Below are 20,645 nucleotides of genomic sequence, written 5' to 3'. Positions count from 1 at the left end.
CTTGCCAGACTGGCAATAAAAAACTTCTGAAAAGCTGGATGTCAGCTGTACACAAGTAGCTATATGTCAGTTCCCTTAAAATAGTTTACAACAAAACAGTTAAGAACTTCTAATAAGACACTTAGATGCAAAACATACACATTCTGTTTCAGTGGAGTGTGCCCAGTCTGAGAGAGTATACCACCTATAGCTACATATACATTATACATACATATTATGGCCCACATTGCTCTTTGACAGATACTGTCTTACTCTGAACAAACCACATCAATAATAATCCAGAAATGATAAATGCCTTCTGCATTCATACATCACCTGCTCCCCCCCAAAAAATACACCATATTATGTATACTATAGATGTGCTTTGTATTTTCTTTTTAGTGAGGTAACTGTCACATTAACATATTTGAACTTGCTCATGTTAGACATACACACTGCCCCCAACAAGCCATACCAGTTTTTATTCGACTGTGATATCCCAAAAAGACCTCCACCTTCTGTGTACACCTCTTCTGTTTGCTTGTGAGAAAATGGAAGGAACAAAGACCACAGTAATCTATTTTGATCTGCTGCTCTTAGAAACATACTGATGTCTTCTTCACTCCCCCCAAACCAAACCAGCCACATCAATGATTGTTTTGCATATATCACATAACTGCCCTTTGCTTTCATAGACTGCCTTTCACACATAGGGAGTGGGGATGACACAGTAATTACCGTGTTATTTTCTCATAGACCCAAAGTACAGAGTTTGATTATCACCTTTGGACACTGCATGGCTATTGGCTAGGCATGTTATAGTCTGCAAACTGATTGCCCAGTATTTACCTAGTATTTACCCAAGAACCTGAAAAACAAGACTGACACTTTCTTTGCAAATTTTTGATGCAAAATTATAAAGAAAGTAAAAGGTATGGTGATCACTGTACTGTGTTTTAACCTGTTGCTCCCAGTATTCAACTGCTATGTATTTTCACACATATCCTGCCCCCCCCCAGAAAGTTACCTACCTTGTGTGCACCCCTCTGACATTACATTATGATGAGATGGAGAGAAATTTATAACAGTAGTATACTTCAACTTACAGATTTCAGACACTACACATTGCCCCCCCAAACCGATCAAGCCACAACAATGATTTTACTGTGATTATTCTGACTTTTGCTCTAATCCACTGACTGACCAATCCCATTTCAAACAAAGGACTTCTGGCAACCACCTATGAAGTGGTGTCACCAAACATGGTGAAACAGCTACAGTATGCATTTCCACTTCATTGTTAAGGCAGAACACTCCCATGTCAACTGCCATAAAATTAAGCAAGAAATAAATACACATGTACAGAGTTGTGGGCAATGTGTACTCTTATCAGTGCCCACATTTCTGTTTTTCTGCTAGAAAAAGTGAAAGAATAAATTATCACAGTAATGTATTTTAAAACTTGTAGCTTTATGACAATATGCTATGTCCTCAACACCCCCCAACCAAAATACAGAATGATCACTTTATTGTTATACGCCTAATTGCCCTTCACTTTCTTCTACACACTAATCCCTTCTCCAAACAGACAGCCACTTCCAGTAGTCCCCCGCAATTTGTGATCACTAAACCTGGTAAAAACACAGTCAAAGTAATTTATTACAAATTGCTGTTATGCAGCACCCCATACCCATGCTGACTACAGGAAAATTAACTAACTAAAAAATTATTCTGTTGTGGACATGGATTACTGTTATCACTGCTCATGGATCTATCTGGTATTCTGCCAGAAGTAAAACACACACTGCTACAACAGAAAACCACCCCAGAAGATCCAAATGTTGGTAGCTTCCGGTAGTTTGCAGTCATATTGCTAGAGCTGCTGCAAAACAATTATGAATGGATGTTGTTAGCAAACAATTATAAAAGCTTAGAGCAAATAAGAAATGGGTTGGCTGCTCATTTCCTCTTCCTATGTTTATTGGGTACAGGTCAGAAGTTATACAAACAGCAAAACCTCCCACTTACACATTAAGCTGATCATTCACTTAATGGGAAGTACTTCAGTGTAATTATATGGCAACTACAGTTAAAATGTTGTCACATAATTATACTGCAAATGTGTTTAATAACAATGTTTTCTTTTGTTTACATTAAAACTGGCTTCATACTCATTGTAAAGTGAAAACAGCAATATCAACATCGTCAAGTAGCTACAAGATAATAGCAGATTACCACTGCTAACTACTTTGCAAGTTGTTGCTGTTTTACTGAGCTGCTAGCATAGCAGTGTGACCCCATCAGAGGGGCTCAGGATGAATGTCTCTTTTTGATTCCTCTCCAGCCCCCAACCCCATAATCTGTTCCTGAATAGGCCACCCTGCTTCCTTTAAAATAATCAAATTCTATGAAGAGGAAAGAGCAATGTTATGGATTAAAATTCTAATCCCAAATTTACAGACTTATGATTTTCAGGCTGCAATGCAAACTTTGTCATGTTGCTGTGTCAGAAAGAAGGCAATGAATATGAAAGGAATTGCAATTAGAATCTTAAACAGAGAATACAATGGTTGTTTCAGACAAAAGGGGGCTATCAAAATGAGACTAGGTTTGTCCAATTTTGCTTTCAGGAATACATTAAGTATTAAAGGAAAATAAACAGATGACATTGGGTACAGAACAAAGATTCAAAGATCCTTGATAAGGGTATCATGGTAATCACAGAAGCCATGGAACCCAATATCCTGAGGGTATTCCCTCACAGTGATAGAAGCTTGAGTAGAAAACCCCTGGAATAGACTTAAACATGGATATATTTTATACAGTAGGAACAAATGCTCTTTGCAATGAGATGTCTAGCTGACACACCAAGAACACAATCCTGTGTGATTGAGTCAAAAAATACTTCTCCATGTTCTCTTGGAATGCCAGCCTGGGCAGGAGATCTCGCTCCATGTGAGGGATTCCTGACACTTTGAAAAAGACTCTGCAAAGATAAGTAAGTTGTCTAAATATTCAAAAACTGTGGGTACCCACTAGCCTACAATGGGCTATGACAGGAACTAGACACTTTGTGTACTTTCCCGGAGCAGTGGATAGTCCAAAGGGAAAGGCAGAGAACTGATAATGTGATCCCGACACACAAAAGCTTAAGAAATGCCTGAAGTTTGGATAAATTGGAATGTGATGGTGAGCATCTTTTATATCTAGGGTTATCAAAAAAAAAAAAAAAAACCTCAAACGAGGAAGAAAGGGTAACAGGTTTTGAATTAACAGCATTTTGTGTTTCGCCATCAACAAATACTAATTTAGGAAAGAAAGGTCTAGAAATGGCCTCAAGACATTTTCTTTCTTTGGCACCAAAAACATTCTTGAATAAACATTTCCCAACTGGGAAGGAGGACCTGTTTATATTACTCCCTAAAAATGGCATGTGCTGTAGAACAGAAAGAAACACAGGGGTTTGGTATGGATGTGGAATAATTCCTTGGGAAGAAGTAATTTCTTTCCACTGCCATCGTTAACCTTTCTGAATAAGCCTCTGAACCCATTTGTCTGAAACAATCTTTTGCCAAAAGAGAAATGGACATTCAGACATTCTGTTGAGGGATAAGGGACTGCCACTGTAGGTGGGGACAGGGAAACAAGGTGCCTCATACAGTCATTCTGCCTTATTTGACTGTCCTTTGTTGGCAGGGGTCCTGTTTACTTTTTGGAGCAAGTGTACTAACACTAACAAATTTAAATTAATTTTTTTCTGTCACAGACAAGGTTAATAGTTTAGATTTAGGTTTGATGACAAAGAGGAAGGAATATCTTTGGTGATTGAACCTGGAAACTCGTCAGTACCCTGGTCTTAATGATAAGGAGAATTTTAAAGGTTTCCTTAAAAGAAACTATTAAAGCATTAGTTTTACATGTGACTGACTGTGTGATTCTATACAAGTACTATGTTGTTATACTTCAGTCTGATGAAGTTCGGTTTGCTGGAATGAAAGTGCTTATGAAGTATTAAAGTGTTTAATTTATTTTTACAGCTCATCACGTTTTACGTGTTTTGGTTGCCTTTTGGTAGTTTATTGTTTTTTAAATGTCTACTTACCAGCATTTTGCTGAGACTGTTTATTTTGTTTCTTGCCAAAATTAGATGAGGGAGCAAAAAAAATCACTTGAAAATTTAGAGAAGAGGTGCTGAAAATTTTGAGTAATTCCCTGAATCACCTTGCTTCTCTCATCACACTTTTTGATGACCTTTGCAGCAAGCAGTCCAAAAACTAAATCTCTATACAAAGGAGAACTTAAAATCTCATGTTTTACATCTTTTGGGAGGCAGATGGGCAAACCTCCTCAACACAGTACCTGTGGTGACAGCCCTGGATGCAGTGTCTACCACATCAAACACACACTTTAAACAATAAATAGTGACCTGAGAAATGGAGGAAACTAAACTACACAAGGCAAATTTTCCTTAAATGAAGGAAGTGCTGAAAAAACATTCCTAGTGCTTTCACAAGAATAAACTTTAATGGGTTTACTTCATTTGTACGAAGTTTCAGTACTTCGAAACCCACTTGGTCGAGACCAGTTGTTCAAAGTACCAAAACTTCAAAAACGAAGTACAGAGATCATAATACAGCGCAGAATGGGAATATTTGTTTTCCACACTGTAGTGCGATCTCGGGGTTGGTATATTTAAGTAGGGGTTGTGGGGGGGCACAGCCCTCCACATGGGGGGTGCAGGGGGGGCTTGTCCCCCTGCAAAACATGTTTTCTGTGTTTTTTTTTTTTTTTTTTAAGTCAGCTGATCTGGCAACTAGGCTTCAGCAAAAGTGCACTTTTGCTGAAGTGGGCATCTATTTTGTTTGTTCAATGTAATGCATTTTTGAACAAACAAAGTAGATCCACTTTAACATACGAGCCTGACAATTAAAAATTTAAAAAATTAAAGTTGTAGAAGGAAACACTTTATTTCCCCACAGTTATTAATTGTTTTACCATTCTTCTCTGAAGAGGATGGTTTAGAATTAAAAAAAATTGCTTGGCAGAAGCTGGAGTAACTACAGCTATAGCTACTGGGTTAGCTCTGGGATGAATGTACAATACTTGAAAGACTGAGGAACTTTGAACCATCTATCTGCTTTCTTAGGTACAGCAGGCTGGCTGAGGGGGAGCCACAGGGCTGCGACAAACACATCCTTGAATGCTGACAACACTGGGGGGATGGGTGAAGGTTCTGGGAATTCCAGCTGTAACAACTCAGAAATGTCAGGATTTTCCCAAATCAGCTCGTCTCTTGTTTTTCCTTCTTTTTACTAGGTTCTTTTTTGCCCCAACCTTCTGACCATAAAGTCTTCCTGAATATGAGTGCTGCCCTTTATACCATTCTCAGTCCCTATCCTGTATTTTCCTATATTTGCTAAATTTGTTTTCCCAAACATTTACTGCCACCTTGTTAAAGATGCAGTGCTTTCCCTTCTGAGTTACATATCAAGATGCTATATTTATGAAAATTTGCTAAACCTTTCCTGAGGCACTGTACCACTCAAAGTCTTTATTAGACTGTCTCAACTGGAATTAAACTGATGGTGAGCCATACTGCTTCCTGAAGACTTATTCTCAAATGGCTGCCCCTTCAAAATAAAATCAAATGTACTCTCTCCTGCCTCCTGTAAGAACACAATGTCTAATACTGCTCTTTTTCAAACAAGGCTTTAGTAGCCATTGTGGTACAGTTTACAGAAACAAAACTGGTCCTAGTGCAAAGTGCCTGAAATTTTCCAAACTTCACTCTTCTCCATGATGTCATGTTGTATTAAGTAGATTTCACAAGCCAGAGACATTACAAAAAAAGAGAAGATGAAAAATGGTATTAACATAATGTTTAATTGGCAATCACGTACCTATCATGTCTTGCTGAGCCTTCTGTAGTGAAAAATTCACTGCACTGGAGCAACGATCTGCCAAGTTTCTCCCCATGCCTTCATCTATGTGCTGGTTAAGTTCCTGAAACAAAAATCAAACACTTACTTATAGTTTGGGTTATACACTAGTTCAGTTGCTGAAATGCAAGATGGACACGTATATTTAATGAAAGGTTGGGTAGTCGAAGCTGAGAAGAGGTGAAACTGATATAAATGAAGAAGGATGTAATTTGGGGAAGGATGGAAAGGCAGACAGATGTTAATGAAAACCGATAAACCTGCAAGTACACTCGGATGAGCAGTTTCCACTTTGTGCAGTTTATTAAACTTCGGTGTGGTAAAGTTCTACTCCAACGGCCACAATACAAACACTGACAACATTGCAGCGGACCCCAGGCACCCGAGGTGAGCCCATTGGCCTGGCCCGGGGTCCACGGCGATGGTGTCAGTGTTTTTATTGGGGCCGTTGGAGTGGAACTTTGTACATTTTATTAAACTTCGATGTGATAAAGTGGAAACTTTACCACATCCGAGTGTTCTTACAGGTTTATTGGTTTCATTTTGAACTCTTTTATCCTTCTTTTGTGGTCTTACTTAATGAAAACTGAAAAAAATGACAGCCTGGATTATAATGACATACTGTAAGTTACAACTTCTACCAATGGATTTTAATATTTTTAGAATATAGCAGTTATGGAAAAACATGAAAGTACAGTTGTGTACACTTACCATAAGTGTAGATGTTTGAATGTATTCACTGTTGCAGTCATCACACATGGGTTATCTGCCTGCAGGTAGCCCTCAGTCAGCTCGAATACCAGAGACTTAGTATTTCTGCGTTGGATGCTGTCACTCCAGGACTGATGTCAGGTCGTCAGGGGTATAAAAACAGGCAGCCAATGCCATTACATCAGTTTTTCTTGCCTCAAATGTCAGGAGCCCCCCAAATAGGGAGCTAGGTTACAGTGGGGAAAACACCACCAGTAAAAAGTAAATACCAATACCAAAACCAATACCCCACAAGGGGTTAGTAATAGCCATCGACAGGAGAGAGAGAGAGAGAGAGAGAAAATCAGGGGGCTGGAGGGAGGGAAACCATGACTACAACAGTGAATACACTCGAACATCTACATTTATGGTAAGTGCACACAACTGTACTATGCTCTTTGTGTTTCACTGTTGCAGTCATCACACTTGGGTGGATTCCCAAAGCTAAAGACGGGTGGAGGCAATCAAGAAGAGTTAGGGCTGGCTAGTATGCCTTGCAGGACTGTTGTAGCAAATCATGCCCTGGATTTGGAAAAGATAGGCAGGTGGTAATGCTTGGTGAAGGTGTGTACAGTACTCCAGGTAGCAGCCTCCAGGATATCCCCGGTAGGGACTCCCCTGAGAAATGCTGCAGAGGTAGATGTTGCCCTAGCAGAATGTGTTCTGACCCCCTGAGGGGTTGGTTTCCCATGGTGCTTGTAGCAGAAATGGATGCAGTGTGCTATCCATTTGGAAACGGTTTGTTTTGAAATGGCCTTGCCCTCTGCCCCTGTTGCAAAGCTGACTAGTAGCTGGTCAGATTTTCTGAAGGGCTTAGTCCTTTCAAGGTAGGATCTAAGCTGTTTGTGCACGTCCAAGGATTGCAGGATCCTTTCCCCTCTTTTTTTTTGGTTTAGGGAAGAAGGTTGGCAAATGGATGGATTGATTGAGAGCCACACTGGACACCACTTTGGGCATAAAGGAAGGTTTAGTCCTGAGGGAAACCCTGTCAGCATGAAAAATAATGAAGGGTTCCACAGCCATGAGTGCTTGTAACTCAGACACTCTTCTAGCTGAAGTGATGGCTAGAAGCAAGGCTGTTTTCCAAGAGAGGAATTTTAACTCTGCTGATGCAGCAGGTTCAAAGGGGGAGAAGCGTGAGCCTTTCCAGTGCAAAGTTAAGGTCCAAAGCAGGGGTGAGTGCTCTCCTTGGTGGCCTTAAGTTGTTTGCCCCTCTCAGGAACTGTTTGATAAGAGGGTGCGAGAAGAGAGGTGGCTCAGTGTTGTAATGAGCAGAAATGGCTGAGGCATGTATCTTAATGGAGGAGAAGGACAGGCCTTTGTGGAGTTGATCTGCTAGGTAATCCAGGATAAGAGGCAGAGAGGGCAGTGTTGTGTCCTCTCCTTTAGACTGAATCCATGAGCAGAACCTTTTCCACTTATCAGCACAGGATTTTCTTGTACTGGGTCTTCTGGCTTCAAGAATGACATCCAGGACCTGTTTGTTTAAGGTTGCTGAGGGAGAATTCAAGGAATAAGCCAGGCTGCAAGATTTAGGGTTTGCAGTTGTGGATGCAGAATCTGTCCCTCCTGCTGAGGGAGGAGGGTTGGATTCTGGTGTGGGTGGCACGGATGTCAGGCTGCGCAGGATTCGGTACCAGTGCTGGCGTGGCCAGTCCGGGGCAATCAGAATTATCCTTGGTCTGTCCTGCTTTATCTTGAGTAATACCCTCGAAAGGAGGGGCAGAGGGGGAAAAGCATAGACTGAGAGATTTACCCACTGAAAAGATAGAGCATCCACTTTCCAGGCCCTGCTGTGAGGATTCCTGGTGCAGAATTTGCAGAGATGGTGATTGTAGGGGGAGGCAAAAAGATCCACCTCTGGGGTCCCCCATTTCTGAATCAGAAGGTTGAAGGTGCTGTGTTCCAATTGCCACTCGTGTGGGTCTAGGAGATTCCTGCTTAAGTTGTCTGCCAGTAAGTTTTGTTTGCCTGGCAGGAATTGAGCTTGCAGATGGACTTGAATGTCCAAGGCCGTGTTCCACAGGGCTATGGCTAACCTGCAGAGTGGGTAGGAATGGGTTCTCCCTACTTGTTGATGTACCACATAACTGTGGTGTTGTCTGTTTTTATTAGCAGTTGTCCTGGAAAGATTAGGGATCTGAAAGCTGTCGGCATTCTGTACAGTTAGCATCTCTTTTTGGTTGATGTGCAGATGAAGTTGACTTCGGCTCCAGTGGCCCTAAATACATTTTCTGTCCATGTGTGCCCCCCAGGCATAGTCTGATGCATCTGTGGTTAGGGTCTGGGCAGCTTGGGGTTGAGTAAATGGCAGTCCCTAGTTGTGGTTGCATGCTTCTGCCCACCAGAGGAACTCTGTCCTTAGACAGGGTATGATAGGAATGACTGTTTCCAGGTCCTGAGAATGTTGGCACCAAAGACTTTTTAATTATCACTGGAGTTTCCTCATATGCAGTCTTGCATATGGAATCAGCAGTATACATGAGGCCATGAACCCTAGGGCTTGTAGTATTTTTCTTGCAGATAGCTGGGTTCTGGTGGTCATTTGTTTGAAGTAGTCTGTCAGATAGACTTGTTTTTCTGAGGTGAGGAATGCCATCTGGGAAGTTGTGTCCAAGCTTGCTCCCAGGAATACAATCTTGTGACTGGGTACCAGTTTTGATTTATTTTCATTGATGGTGTACCCCAAGGACGTGAGAAGGTTTTTCACAAATGTCAGGTGCTGCAGCAGCAGTTCCTGACTGTCCACCTGAATCAGGCAGTCATCCAAATACGGGTAAATTTGGATATTTCTCTGCCTGCAGTATGCAATGGCTGGAGCCAGGAATTTTGTGAATACCCTGGGCACAGTAGATAAGCCAAAGGGAAGTGCAGAGAACTGATAATGCATAGACCCTGCCCTGAAACGTAGATACTTCCTGCATGATTCCCTTATGCGGACATACAGATAGGCTTCTTTTAAGTCTAGGGTGACTAACCAGGCATCCTTGGCTAGCATAGGAAGAAGATGTTGTAGGGTAAGCATTTTGAATTTTGGTATCACCAGGAAGGTGTTGAGAATGGAAAGATCCAGGATTGGGTGCCAACAGCCCTCTTTCCTGGGTACCAGGAAGAGACTGGAGAAGAATCCTTGACCCCTCTGTTCTACTGGAACCATCTGAATAGCTCTGATATTGAGTAGGGAAAGTACTTGGTTTTGAACCTCTGCCCAGTGGTTTGGAGGAAGGCCTGGAAACCCGCTTGGGGTTGGCAGTGAATGGAAATAAAATATGTACCCCTGGGATACAATATTGAGGACCCACCGGGCCCAAGTGATGGACATCCAGTTTTTTGCATGAAGGGCAAGTTTTCCTCCTAGGGGCACAAGCAATTGGGAAGGACTGGGGAGTGGAGTAAAGAAGTCATTGTGAGCTTTTTCCATAAGGAGGTGGCTTACCACTCCCTGGTTTAAGGGTGGGGGCACTCCATTGCTTAGATCTCTGCAAACCCTGAGACTGTAGTCTGGGTGGTCTGTTTCCCCTGAGTCTGGTTTGAGAAGGCCTGGAGGGGGCTGGAAAGGACTAGTGTTTGGAAGGGCAATGCCTACTGAATCTAGGGGGTTGCATTTGTAAGAATTCTTTAACAGTCTGCATAGACTTCACTTTTTCTTCCATCTTTTTAAGAACCCCTTCTGCTTTGGAGCCAAACAATCCTTATTCAAAGGAGAGTCTAGTAACTTTGATTTGACATGGTCTGGCAAGGTCTGCTCCTGCAGCCAAGCATATCTTCTCAGTACAGAGCCAGTGACAGCTGCCCGGCAAGATGCTTCTAGGGCGTCAAAGCCACACTGCAAAGTATGCTTGCTGACTTGGCTTGCAGAGTGCATAAGCTCCTGCAATTCTTGATTTTCTGGACAGTCTGAAAATGTTGCCACTTTTGTTTAATAAGTTCCATAATATGTTGCTGGTACAATTCAATGCCCTAATAGCAAGAGTTGCAGAGGTATATACCTGTATATTGTTCTTATAGTTGGTGGCTTTGTAGTTGCCCACCCCTACTGCAAATTTGATCTGGGACACTATTTCCAGTCTAGTGTTATTATCTCATTCTACCTAATACAAGGAGAACATTTGAGAAGGACAATCCACTTAGTTTCTGCTCCTCCTTTCTCTCTTTCCATTTAAAAAAAAATTTCTAAGCTTGTTTCCTACCTTTCCTGTGGGTAGTCTAGTCTGGATACAGATTTGCTGTGTCCAGGACTGTTTGTGGGCTTCTTTCTGAGCCCCCAAGCCTTTCTGTGTTGGGGGAAGCCTTCTAGCTTAATTTTGTTTCTTAGAACTAGCCAGTTTTTTAGTTTCAGCACTCAAGTCTGTTTCTTTGAGCTCAGCACTTGTTCAGAACTCATAAGCACTAAATAAGCTACAAATTACTACAACACTCAACTTTCATCACTTGTCTAGAGGAAAACAGTTTCTAGTACTTAACAAATATGCACCTATCCAGACATGTCTAAGGGTCAGCTCCTGGTGTTTTCTCTCGTCTACCTGATGAATCTGGGCATCTTGGGGCAATGTCGCAATTGCCTCATGTACACAGACATCCCTCTCCCCCTACCACCCAACACTACAACCTGTGAGAGATGCACTTATATAGCCAAACTGCAAGCAAAGCTCTCTTCACCCCAGACTGGGCTAGACAGTCAAGAGAAGAAGGTAAACACTTGCACCACACCACACTCATCACGTAGTCCCTCAAAACCTACACCACCAAAACACACACATAGAAAGACAAAACACACACCTACATTCGCGGAGGCTCTCAGTAAAAACCTGCCCAAGCAACAGGGACCTCCAAAGCAGAAACACAAGCAACCTCCACCCCCCCAACACAACCCAAATGACACATTGCCCACAAACTCAGTGAGCCACTCAACCACAGCCCATAAGGCATAACAATGTAACCAACACTCTAGTCATAGATGACTCTATAGTCAGGCACACTGATGTTCCACTCACCAGGCTAAACAAGGAGAAAGTTACTGTCAGCTGCCTGTCGGGTGCCAGGATCCGCCACATAATGCATGCACTCAGGTCACTCCACAACAAGTAGAAATATGACTCTGTCATTGTCCATGTTGGTGTGAATGACCTGAGACGTACCTCCCTGGACTACATGAAAAGGGACATGGAGGAGCTGTCCGAACTTGTAGCCCAGGCAGGTATGACCCTAGCCCTGAGTAGCATACTGCCATCACCCAGAATGATATCACAGCACAAGGACAAAATGATTGACTTCAACAATTGGCTACGCTTCTGGTGTCATTCTAAGGGGATCCAGTATCTGTCTGCCTGGGATGAAATGATTGACAAACCACGATGCTTTGCCAGAGATGGCCTGCACCTGTCGCCCCTGGGATTCCGGATACTGGCTAAGGCTCTAGCTATCCTTATAGTGCCTTTTTTAGGCAAGGTTCAAATGACAAATTCACCACCGAAACAGGTACAAGCAAGCAGAATCTGAGGGTATTGCTACTCAATGCTAGAAGTCTAAACCTCAAAATGCACTCACTTGAGGCACTCCTTAAAATGAAGAACATCGACATCTGTGCAGTGACAGAGACCTGGTTCAAGGCACCAGAGAATACCCCTGCATTAACAGGCTATAATTCATGCCACACCTTTCGGCCACCTAACCTGGACCGAAACACTAAAGGCAGAGGCGTGTCCATAATCAATAAGGATATCCACACCTCCAGGCTAGTTGCTCAGCATAACGCATCCGAGATTATACAAGTGCAACTAACTCTGGGCAAGACCGCAATCCAAATTGTAGACTGCTACAGATCCCCCACCATGCCCCAGGATTCCCACTCCTAATTTCTTGATACACTGGAAAATATTAGGATACAACCTAACACCCTAATAATGGGCGATTTCAACTACCCCACCATTAACTGGGAAAACTACTCGTACCAATTCTTATGCTCAACATTTTCTGGAACTCATAAATTCCAATGCAATGCCTTGGAGAAACGTATCCACACCCCCACCAGGGGCAGCAATATCCTAGACCTGGTTATTACCAACACGGGCAACTGGTGCTCCACACCAGAGGTCAATTCCTCATTGGACAGATCCGACCACAAGCTAATCACCCTAGACATCCACATCCCTGCCCCAACCCCCATTAGGGAAACCACTGTAAAAAATTTCTCCAAAGCCAACTTCACGCTTCTTAAGACAGACGTGGCAAACGTCACGACACCCATGCTGACGGACAATAAAGGTATGACTGCTGAATGCTACACAAATGCACTTTATAAGTACTTACACAAGTGCATGGATCATGCAATCCCTAACAGAACCAAGATGCTATCCTCCAAAAAAGGACGCCAATCTGGTGGTCCCCTGCCATAAACAAACTCTACAACAGAAGAAAGAAACTGTTGTAAAAGAGTAAAATCCCATGATTGGAGGCACTCCCTGGTCAGCCTCAGTAAGAAGCTGAGATCCCTCATAAAATCCTCCAAAGCTACTTATGAAAACAAAATCGCCACCGACTCTAAAGACAACCACAAAGCATTCTATAGCTATGTCAAGAATCTCAATGGTAACACTCAGATCTGCTCTGAGTTACAGCACAATGGCAATAAATATACAGAACCAACTGATATTGCCAACATTCTGGCAGATAGATTCAGTGCTAACCCCCCCCCCCATCCCCTAAAGGGTCCATCTCTATACCGGAAGAATGCAAAGTTCCTGTAATCATGGCTGCACAGGTAAAAAAAAAAAACACTCTTCAAAGCCAAGAACACAGCATCCATGGGACCTGACAACATCACAGGCTGCGTTCTACATAAACTACAGAACGAACTGGTACCCCACCTAAGTACCATGTTCAATCATAGCCTCACCTCAGGCTATGTGCCCACTGAATGCTGCATAGCGACGGTTATCCCACTCCACAAAGGGGGAACCACCACGGACCCCGGAAACTACCTCCCCATTAGCCTGATGAGCCTGGTCTGCAAGGCTATGGAACGTATCATCATGGAACTTATAAACAATGACATTGGTAATCTCCAAACTCTGGATCCCACCCAGTTTGGGTTTGTAAAAGGCAGATCCAAGTCTCCTAAACTTGATGGACTTCTTTGAAGTGGTCACCAAAGCTGTAGATGAGGGTAAGGTGGTTCACACAGCCTATCTTGATCTCGCCAAGGCTTTTGACACCATCCCCCACTCTGGAATTATATATAAACTCACTAAACTAGGTATAAATCCCTATGTCACAAGATGGGTTGCCAACTGGCTCACTGACAGAACCCACACTGTGAAAGTAGCAGACTCCAAATCCATCTTCAGACCAGTGACAAGTGGAGTACCACATCCTGGGTCCTCTCCTGTTTGGTATCTACTTCTCTGAAGTACAGGCTAACACAGAAGGTCTTTGGCTAACGAAGATCGCAGATGACTGCAAACTAGGAGCCATAATCAAAACTTCAAAAGATGTGGACATCCTACAAAAGGGCTTCACTGAGACAGATGCTTGGTGTCAAAGCCATGGCCTCAAGCTCAATGCCAAAAAGTGCATTGTCATCCCTTTTGGTAAAAACTCTGTATCCATGAACTACCACATAGGCGGTAGTCTACTTAACACCGAAAGTGTGAGAAGAGACCTTGGGACACAGTTGGACAGTAGTCTCTCCTTTGATAATCACATCGCCACAGTAGTTAGGAAATCCTTCTACGTGGCACACCTCATCACAAAAGGTTTCTCATCCAGGAAAAAACAGGTCATTGTTCCCCTCTACTTGTCACTCATTTGACCCATTATAGAGTACAATGCCCCTTTTGGTATGTACCCCATAAGACATCTACAACAACTGGAAAGGCCACAGAAATACCTCACAAAGAGGATTACTGGCCTCAAACAGATGCCCTACTCAGACCGTCTCAAAAAACTGCAGCTTTACTCCATCGCATATCGCCTACTCAGAGGTGATCTCTGCCTAACACACAAAGCTATGTCAAACCCAGACATTTTGGACATGCTCCACTTAAAGAAATCCCAATCCCTCTGAGCTGCACGCTCTAGGGATCTAAACCTTGTCACCACAATAAACAGAACATGCTGAAGGGATAGATAAGCGTTCCCATACTCTGGAACAAACTACCTATCTATATCAAACAAAGCTCCTCATTAGCACTCTTCAAGAAAAATCTTGATGATTGGATGGGAGATGGGAAATTCACCCCGGGGATCACTTCTGTGGCTCTGCTCGACAGTGGCACAGGAAAATAATTTTCTTGGGTGGCGAAAACCAGGGTACCTTTTGGCTAGGCTTATATAGGCCCTAGGGCCAATAGCCTAGTACCTACCTATGAACCTTACCCCATCTGTCCAAAGCTCTGGAATCCCTGTCTGAAGGGGTGGGATTCTTGGCTGTAGTAGCCTTGATACCTTTAGGACCCCAGGAAATGATCTCTGGGTCAGCAGTAGGATTCTTGAAAAGAAATTTGTGAGTGTCAGGTAGTCTGTAGTACCTGTCTGGTTTCCTAGTGGCAGGAGGTAAAGTGTCAGGAGTAAGACTGGATTCCATAAAAACATCATCCACAACATCCAGGACAGGGGGTATTGCTAAGGGCATGTGTTGAGGCAACTCTAGAAATTCTCTGAGTCTCTTTTTGGACCGAGGATAGTCTTGGCATTCCCAGTGGAAATGCTCTCATACGGTATGCAAGGTTTCACCAAAAGAAAAATCCTCTGGAGAGGAAGCAGAGGGAATGGATTCCTCTGCATCTGAATCCTCATAAGCAGATAAGGGCAGGTCTTCATAATTAGAAATTTCAGAGTCATCGGACTCCTGGGCTGTAGAAACTGAAGGGGACTGGACTCTGTCTCTTAGCAGGGGAAGGCTGACTTCCCCTATTCAGTGTAATAAGGTCTTCAGCCATTCTAAGCATTTGTTTTTGCGGCATGGGAGCAGGTGCATGTGCTTTGGTCGTCGGTTTTCTAGGCATATTGCATACTCTGGGCCTAAGAAATTCGGTAGTTTTGGTTAAAAAAGAAGCCGTCGGTTTGAGTCGAACATTGGTTGAGCGAATAACTGCCTCAGAAGCTGGTGCCTGCTCAGCGGTTCTGGACCCATCCAAGGTAGAGACATCCGCAAGTTCTATAGTCTAAGAAGAGTCTCGCGGCATACTGGACTCCGAATGGGTCTCAGTAGAGGCTTGCAAATCCATTGAAGCGGGCATGAGGGGGCTGCGAAAGCACCTCACTGAGTACCAGTGGACTGGTGACTAGCTTAACGGAAGCATGGTCGGCAGTTTTGGACCTATGCAGTCTGTCTCTGTCTTTATCTTTATGTTTTTTCAGAATATTGGTAGTCAGATGGCCTACCGAAGCAATTTCAGAATACAAAGATCGAGAGCGAAAGAATTTAGTGACAAAGAGAGCCCAATGACGAATGGTTCGGGTGTTAACTAAGGCATAAAACCAACAGTGAGGGATGTCGTGGTCTGGGCCTAAACAGTTGACGCAGTAAGAATGAAAATCTCTGTGAGGTATTTGCTTTCCACAGGCAAGACATTTGTTAACTTTCTCTGACATTGGTTAGAGCAAGAAAAAAGGATCCCCAACGGGGTACTTAGCTTTAGAAGACTTCAGGATCATTAAATTCAAAAATGAAAATTCAGGTAGCAGCCGCCTGCACTTCCGAACTGCTTCTGCTTCAGGCTCCTCGGCAAGAAAGACTGATGTAATGGCGTCGGCTGCCTGTTTTTATACCCCTGACGACCTGACATCAGTCCTAGAGTGACAGCATCCAAAGCAGAAATACTAAGTCTCTGGTATTCGGGCCGACTGAGGGCTACCTGCAGGCAGATAACCCAAGTGTGACGACTGCAACAGTGAAACACGAAGAACATCTATATGTGTGTGTGTATATATATGACAGTTACTAACCACAAACCAGAAAATAATTCATAAAAGCAATACCTCTTTGCAGATTATCAAGGCTCACAGAAAAATATATATCCCATTAAAAAGACTAGAAAAAAAAGGAAAGTCCACCCCTTAAATGTGACAACAAGAAGTATTACATAAAAAAATTCCTGGTGGCAGTACACATGACCCAAATTCAAAGTGAAGTAAAACACCACATCTGAAACACACAAAGGATAACTTTAAAAATTAACTTAAGATTTCAACAGAGTAAAGTTCTACACTAAAAAAGACAAAATTACAAAACACATTTCCTTACATAATGTATTAGTAAGGTTATATGCTTAAAAGTGCCAACACATAACAGAAATAATGTAAAGACTTACGAATATCTGGTATTCTCTTAATTCTCAGTAGGAGCACGGAGTTTAGAATGTGTGAATAGAAATAAATGCAACAAATAAAAAATAATGTGTTCATGTATGCAAATTCATCAGGTACATGCCCATAAAACACTGTATATATAAGCTGGAATTTAAAAAGGATATTGAAGCATGATTAACTGATGTTGCTCACCTAATACATCTAGCCTTTAGTACAAATTTAATGTTTAAGTCAGCATTTAAACTTGATGGGGGTTCAGAATATAATCTAAGCTGTCACTAGAATTCTCTTATCTCTATGCATTACTAAAATCTCCACTCTTTAGACATTACAACGCTTGATCCATCACAAAAAGGTGATTTTCAGCTTTGATGCAGGAAATGACTTCCAGCAATTTACAGGAAAAATAAATTATATGCACTCAGAGAGGTTCAAAATAAATGAAACACTGAAGAAATATATAAAGTTGCATAGCAAACGTCTGCTTGAATCTCTGATTCAGACTCAGAGGAGATCACAGTGTCTGAATCTCCATGTGAGGGATTCTCTTTCTCTGAGACGACTTCCAGAATGTGCCAATGTTGTCAGTGGGAGAACAATGAGGTTTGTCAGTCCCCCCTAGAAAAAAAAATAAAAGAACCCTTAACAAACTATTCAGATAAACTGTTAAAACTGCAAACATCTGAAGCTTAAAGGAAGAAAGGGCTGGCTGAGCTTTTCTGCTTTATCAGAAAAATGGAAGAAAGGCTGCATTAGTTTTATGACAGTACAAATAATCAGCTGGACTGGTGTTACACAGTAGGATTATCCTAGCATTCATGGAATGTTGACAGGCAGGTATGAAATTCAAACTGCAGTATTCAGCTGTCTTCAGAATATTTTTCTATGAAGATCAAAGACATTTTTGCATGGAGAACAGGCTAAGAGGAAATAAAGTTTATCCAATAAACACTGAGCCAGCAAGCAAAAGGGGATTCTGCTTCTTATTTTTCAAACAAAAACAAAACTGTGTCAGTGATATGTTTTCCATTGCTCCAAAGGTAAACACCGGAGTGTGAGAAAAAAAGTAAAGAAGTTAAACAGAAACAAAAGACCATTGGGTTTGAACCAGACACTGGTGTTGGGAGGAGGAGATGATAATGATAACCAACAACACCGTGAAATTAGTGAATAAATGGGAAATTATAAACCATCAATCCCATTAGATACAGGATTAGACTTATGAAATATGGCTTTGCGAGTAGTAGTAGTGGATGAGAAAGACTGGAATTTTGTTGACTGTTAAACGGGTGGGTAAAGTGTAGAGCATATATTCCACTTGATATCATTAATCTATAGATGGACACTGAAGGTACTGAAGCAATATAAGTAAAACAGGTTTTGTTCCAACTAATAACTGTATAACATGCATTTTTCATCATGAAATTGTTATATGGTGAAGCAGTTTTGCATAAGGTACAGTCTGGGTATTTTAAACGTGAGAGGGAGGAGTCTTATCAGGGGTCTGTCATATACATTAAAGACATGAAAGTTGGGAAGTACTTCTGCTTAGTTGCAATGTATCCGGGCTTTACACTAAAACAAGGTATGAAAGGCTGGAGAGAAGCATGTTACAGTTAATAGAATGTTGTGATCTTGGACGGGTAGAATGGGGGAATATAATAGTGTATTAATCCTGCTATATATAGAATTAAGGTAATAACTTCCCTTGTTTTTATAGAGGTGGCTGTCATGACTAATATTCTTAGTTTGAGCTACAGACTATAGAAAAGTTTTTTAAAGCGAAAAGGCTTGAAAATAAGGCAAAATGTTGAAGGCATGGAAATGGTTGATCCTCCCCACTCCTGTAAAGTTGTTAGCTATTTTTTCCATTAACAAATGCTTTCAATTGGAGACAAAAAGTCTACAGGTACAATCAATCATGACAGGTCTGAACAGTATACTCTGATTAAATTCTAACAAAGTTTATTTCATGCAATTGCAAAGTTACTGGCTGGTATTTTTTCACTGCCAACTGCTTTTATTTGGAGGTGAGCCATCTGGAGGTACAGTTATTCATGAGTTAATTGAAAAATGTGTGCTGAGTAAAATGTACAAGATACAATGTAATTAAGATTTAAAGATCTATTAGCAAGCAGTTCAGGTAAAAATAAATGATGCTTAAAATGGTGGGAAGTGAATAAGTAGCTGCTGCCCCAGCAACCTTACTGCTTTAATTAATTTTATATAACAGTGCACAATTTAGTTTATTTACTCAAAGGTAGCCAATGTACTTTTTCTTTGGGCTAAAGAGTTCATGTTTGCTGGAAGCATGCAAGCTGATTTTTACATCTGGGATGGGGTGAGAGATAAGAAAAGCACAGATCTCAAATAGTGTAAGTGGGAACACTATCTCTAACATGCATTTCAGCATGGGTAACCTTAATTTTAGAATAGGTAATGCTTGTGGGCATTGTTTTGGGCAAATGCTCCTACATGGAGGGCTATATTTTACTTATGGAAAATATACACAGTTTTCTGTGTTTGTTGAAAGTTAAAAGCAGATGGCGGTCTAAATATTTTAGTCTTGTGAGTGTTTTTATTGAAGCAAAAAGTATTGAAAATGTGACATATCCAAATAGAGCCGAAAAGGAGCAACTATAAGAAATCAGCCTGTTAAACGGTGTATGCATGTAAGCTAAAAGTTAAAAAATTGTGTTCAAAAGGACTGCCATGTTTAATGGGTGGGAACAACAGCTTTTTTATCATTATTGCTAGTCTGTCAGTATTAACATAGAATGTAAATAGGCTTACAGGTACACACTAAAGCAAAGTATTGAATTATATTAAGAACTGAATGGTGCAAATGGCAATGTTACAGAAGACATATCTGACTAGAAATAAACATGAATCTGACAAATAATGGACTGCAATATGGACATTCAGCAGGGTATCTAGGACAAAGGATACAGGAAGTATTATACTGACCACTACAGGAGATCCAACAATGACAGAAGAAAGGAAAAAGAAAACAATGGGAGATTTATTGTAGTAAGAGAGTACTGGCAGAAGAGGATTACTCTGCCATGTATTTAAATTTCACCCAAAAAAAGAAGTTATGTCTTACCATAATGTTCTATCTGTGTTGTTGATTTTCTTCCATTCATCACTGATGAGTTCAGTTCCAAGCCCTCGGAACCGAGTTGGCCTAATACCAAGCTCGCGTACACCAAAATACTCTTGAGCTAAGCTGCTACCCACAATGCCCTTCTCCCAGTTACCTCAGATAGAGTTTACATGAAACATATAGAAGTAAAAGCAGAGGCCATTTCTGGGCAAAAACCCTGAAAACATCACAAGGACCCATAAGATCCACTAGGAGCCTTTGGTGGGGGACAGAGGGTGGAATGTGATGAATGGAAGAAGATCAACAACACAGATGGAACGTTATGGTAAGACATAACTTCTTTATCTGATGTTGTTAATCTTCTTCCCATTCATCACTGATGGGACAGAATCCCAAGCTACCTGAAAACTTTGGTGGCCCTTATGGAAGAACATTCCTGAGTACCACTGAGCCGAAGGCCGCTCTTCCCCTGGAGACCATATCCAACTTGTAATGTTTGATGAAAGTGTGAGGTTTAGCCCAAATGGCTGCTGTGCAAATGTCGTCCATAGAGGCTCTGG

General features: G+C 41.7%; 1 protein-coding gene across 5 annotated transcripts in view; it reads right to left on the bottom strand.

The window, feature by feature from the left end:
* The window catches only part of MFN1 (mitofusin 1), a 1,379,005-nt gene that overhangs the window by 282,178 nt on the left and 1,076,182 nt on the right, over positions 1-20,645 (bottom strand). For all 5 annotated transcript variants that reach the window (XM_044070376.1, XM_044070375.1, XM_044070373.1 and 2 more), the window contains exon 14: positions 5,880-5,982. In XM_044070376.1, the coding sequence (XP_043926311.1) occupies positions 5,880-5,982 (103 nt within the window). The remainder of the gene's footprint in view (positions 1-5,879; positions 5,983-20,645) is intronic.

This window comes from Protopterus annectens, chromosome 4.part1 (assembly GCF_019279795.1).
Source record: "Protopterus annectens isolate FY-2018-M chromosome 4.part1, PAN1.0, whole genome shotgun sequence".
Lineage (NCBI taxonomy): Eukaryota > Metazoa > Chordata > Ceratodontiformes > Protopteridae > Protopterus > Protopterus annectens.
The sequence above is the reverse complement of the archived record's forward strand: the minus strand, read 5'-3'. Positions and strand labels throughout refer to the sequence as shown.